The sequence below is a fragment of the Prosopis cineraria genome, unplaced genomic scaffold, assembly GCF_029017545.1.
Source record: "Prosopis cineraria cultivar Desert tree isolate PC_DT_omini unplaced genomic scaffold, ASM2901754v1 PC11, whole genome shotgun sequence".
NCBI classification, from domain to species: Eukaryota; Viridiplantae; Streptophyta; class Magnoliopsida; order Fabales; family Fabaceae; genus Prosopis; species Prosopis cineraria.
The window spans coordinates 19,032,779-19,036,922 of NW_026555342.1; the positions used below are offsets into that span (position 1 = coordinate 19,032,779).

General features: G+C 34.9%; 1 protein-coding gene across 1 annotated transcript; it reads right to left on the reverse strand.

Annotated features, from left to right (window-relative positions):
- Window positions 1-384: 384 nt before the first annotated feature.
- On the reverse strand, window positions 385-1,984 carry LOC129287223 (phospholipase A1-IIgamma-like). Its single transcript, XM_054923411.1, has 2 exons — window positions 1,279-1,984; window positions 385-1,172 (listed from the first exon to the last, which is right to left on the reverse strand). Exons 1-2 carry the CDS (start codon window positions 1,912-1,914, stop codon window positions 552-554), a joined length of 1,257 nt encoding a protein of 418 aa, XP_054779386.1. The 5' UTR covers window positions 1,915-1,984; the 3' UTR covers window positions 385-551.
- Between the last annotated feature and the right edge of the window lie 2,160 nt (window positions 1,985-4,144).

Consider the following 4,144-nt stretch of genomic DNA (forward strand, 5'->3'; position numbering starts at 1 on the left):
ATGATTGAATCTCCTAATTATTACGAAGCTTGAAAGAAAAGCTGAAGCTAATGACAAAGATATATATATATATATATATATATAAAGACAAGATGCACACTATCAATTGGACCTTCGCAGGTTGTGCCATCCTAATAATATGAATAAACCTCAACTTTTTGTTTTTGTTGATACTTTTTATTTGTTTTGAAAATCATAATTTGATGTAGATATTATTTCCAATTTTTGATGAATCTATTTACTGTTCGTTTGTAACATATAGTATATTTCACTTCTCCCAGAGCTTATGTTTTGCAAGTGATACAACTGATGATGAGAAATCTGGTACATTGTAAACAGAGTAAAAAATATCACAACAAAAGTTTTAAAATTGCAGTCAAAGAATTTCATGAATAAATGAATACAAATATTTCTCCAATGTCCTTGAACCTAAGTTTCACTCAAGCATCCAGAGTGACTAAAAGAATCAAATTAATGATACATAATCGAGAGATAAAAGAACAATAACGAAACTACTATACACATTAAAACAAATAAATTAACTAATTCATTCATTCAAAGTCATCATCCTCAGATTCTGATTCCGGTTCTTGCATCTTCCAAGTACCATCTGGCTGTTGAACCAGTCCCTTGTTCTGATCAATCCTCCAAGCCTCAGGAATGTTATACTCGTCCTTCAAAGCACCCATGCCTTTGTTTACAAGTGCTATGTCCCTCTTAACCTCTAAGTTAAATCCCCCTTCGCTCCCTTGCGTTCCTGCAACTCCATGCAAATAAGCCTCCAGATTGTGCCAACTCTTCAAATCCCCCGGTTGCTTTAAGAAGTTTGATTTCTGGGTATCAATCTCCAACTCTTCTCCTACTTCATCGTAACCCAAGAAAGGATGCCTCGGAACTATATCATTTTTATTACGGATTCGCAGTATTCGAAGATCCTTTTGACTAGAAGAAAACTCCTTAAAATCTGAGTTTCCGACTCGAGGGCTGGCAAATACAATGGCTGTGACTGGACAAGCCTTTTGAGATTCATCTTCTCGGATGTTACATCCATTCCTCACTATGTCCACAGCATTCAGTGTTGCAAGTGCTGCACCTAAGCTGTGTCCGGTTACTGTTATACTGATTTCTTCATCCTTGTATTTGTTAACCAGTCTTCTAATCTCAGTCAAGACCTGCACAATGAGAGGTGAATAACATTAAATATCTCCTTTCATCTATAAAATATAGCGGTGGCTTAAATTGCTGTGGTGACAAAATAATAAAACAAACGTATTATACCTGAGTTCTTGCACTTGTTTTGTTCAAGTCTGATTGGGAGTTAGCTGCTGTGTAAACGGAGTAAAAGCCTCGGTGTACTTTACATTCAGCATCATCTCCAAAAATATGTGGAGCATCATCCAAGAGGAACTGAATATCTTTGATCCATTCCATCACCTGCTCAGTTCCTCTCCAAGCAATCACAATGTCCCTCCTCCCTAACATGGCTTTGCCTTCGTCGGTGGCCACCGCGACGTATCCCATCCAGTTTGATTCTTTAACATCGTCTAGTATGAGAAAATCGATCTCGGAGGTTGCGTACAGGAACTTTGTCACCTTATACTTGAAAGGATTTCCACGTTCTAAACCCACCTTCGAGAAGAAATCTCTTTTTCCATAACGGCTCCTTCTTGCATACTTGGATGCCTTATCAGAGTTAAAAGCATCATAAGTAGCTTCAGCCATTTCTCCGTAGTGTATAATATACCTTCGGAGATTGATGTCAAGTGGGTCTAACAAATCTGTCCAATGATGTTCGCCACTTAGTTCTCTCCAGTTCGTTGCAATGCTTCCAGGACTAGCCATATGCTTCTTCTCTTCTTCAAACTGATCGGCCACCTTATGAGAATGCATTGTTTTGCTTGTAAAGCTACCCATCTTCTCCTCCTCCTCCTCCCCTTTCTCCTTCTTTCTATTTGCTTTGCTTTGAAGTGAAAAGCTTTATGAATTGCAATGAGTTTGATTTGTGATGAGGAGGCCTGGTGTTGCGTGCTTATATACTTGAAAACCATGACCTTGTCCTTGGTTGGCGTAGTCAAAGTTTTCCATTTTGTTGAAACTTTATTTGAAAAGCCTGCCCTTCTGACCAAATCATGCTTGCTGGGTCTATATCCAGACTATTAGGTTTTAAATGTCATTATCTAATCCGTAATAGTTTCGTGCGATGGGAACTAGCTGTTGACTATTAGGTTTTTGGCATGCATGTGTATCAGTTGACCATTCCGTACTGTTTTCTCAGACTACGTCAAAGCATGAGCGAGCATCTTCTAGTACGAACGAAGAGTATCTCTTTTGTGTTAAGAGAGTAACAGTTTCGCATGTTCTGTAAACGTGAAAATGATGAGATGAGTTCATTCTTCATTCTCTGTGTTTTTGAATTCGCAAAGTTTTTTTTCTCCCTTTGAATTCGAAAACCTAGCTTTGTGGATTAATTTTGTGATTTTTCTATGAAATGGAATGTAATTGATGTGTCAATATTAGACTGTTAGGTTTTACATTCTATGACTGTCCGTGCAAGACTACCAGCCATAGTTGGACTGTTAGATTTGTACTGTAGCAGTGTGGCTGCCTTGGCTGGTTTTGTTGTTTCCAAGATCAGCTAGCTAGCTAGTTTTGACGTTGAATAATTTATTTATGATATGTTTGGATTAATAGAGATTTAGATTTGAATTTGAATTAAATTTTTTATTTAAATACAAAAAATTTATGAATTTAGATTTAATTTAAATATAAATTTATTATAAATTATAATTTTTTTATAATTTTAAATTTCATTTATAATCTAATCATTTGAAATTTTAACCACTCAAACATCTTGTCTTTTTAGTATTTGATGTTTCTATAACTCTTATATCATTTTTCATTTCTTGTTGATTAAAAAATAAAAATAAACTTATCTTTTTTAATTTTTTAATTTTATTTTTGAATCTAAGCTACATTGTCTAACTATTTTTTTGATTGATTATTTTATGGGAAGAAAGGTTATATTGCTTTACATACTATGCATAATATAATAAAGTGGCCATGTGGGTCACGCTTAAAAGGAGTATTCTTTTTGTTCAAAAATATAAGATATTTTGAACCGAATCTCATCTTTTAATAAAATAATTATCTATTTTTTAACTAACTCTATCTATTCATATTTGCCCCTAGTAAACACCCTACAATAAATATAAAATCATTATCAATAGAGATATTTTTGAAAAAAGGCAATGATGACACATCGAAAAACTAAATATTTTTTAACATCTAACTTCTCAAAAAATACCTTACATTTTTTAATAGAGGAAGTAATTTTTTGTAATAATCCATGTATTTAAATTAAATTGAAATTTATGATTAAGTATTTTAATTTAATTTTTATTAATTTTTGGTTCAAGTATATTAAGAAGGGATCATGGTCAAGTGAAAATTTTGTTGACAATTAATCCCTCAAGTCGTTGGTTCAAATCTTGTAAATACATGAACATTTTTATTTTTATTTTGGTCTTTGAGTAAATGACCATTATGCCTCTTTGAAAAAAAAAAATAATAAAATAAAAGGGAGGAATGGTACACGCGCGTAGAAGAACCGAGGTGTGCCGTTCGCCGCCGCTTTGGGGATTCTGTGGAGTTTTATTTTTCCTTCCTCCCCTGTTTCGGCACCGTTAGTCCTGCTTTCTTACTCTGCTGCCAGTCTGTCGCCGATCAATGTTTGCCGCGGGTTTGTCGCTGTCGAGGTCGTTCTTCTTCCACCTCCTCTGTTCCTATCGCGGTGTGGGAGTGTGTCGGACGTTCATCTTCCCCCTTCATATCCGCATGATTTGTATTCTATGCTCCCTGATTCTGGTATTATTGAGATTTCAGGTGTGAATCTTCCAGACCTTCTCCTCTGTGCTGAATCTGTGCGTCTGGGTTTGAATGTATTGTTGTGAAATTTATTTTCTTTCTCTGCTCTAATTGTTGATTGTGAATTTTAACGATGGGAGTGTGGAAATTATCAGGTAAGAAATTGAGGCTGAACAAGTATTATTGAAGGGCTTAGAAGTTGTGCACATAAGGTATTTGATATAAGGTTTGAAAGAGAATCATGTTCCAATAGAATAACTAACTACATCTATAGTATCAT

Excerpts from the sequence above, each read along its gene's own strand:
- LOC129287223 (XM_054923411.1), bottom strand. The coding sequence starts at position 1,914 with ATGGGTAGCTTTACAAGCAAAACAATGCATTCTCATAAGGTGGCCGAT. Across the intron at positions 1,173-1,278 it reads AAACAAGTGCAAGAACTCAG|GTCTTGACTGAGATTAGAAG; the intron begins GTATAATACGTT and ends CTCATTGTGCAG.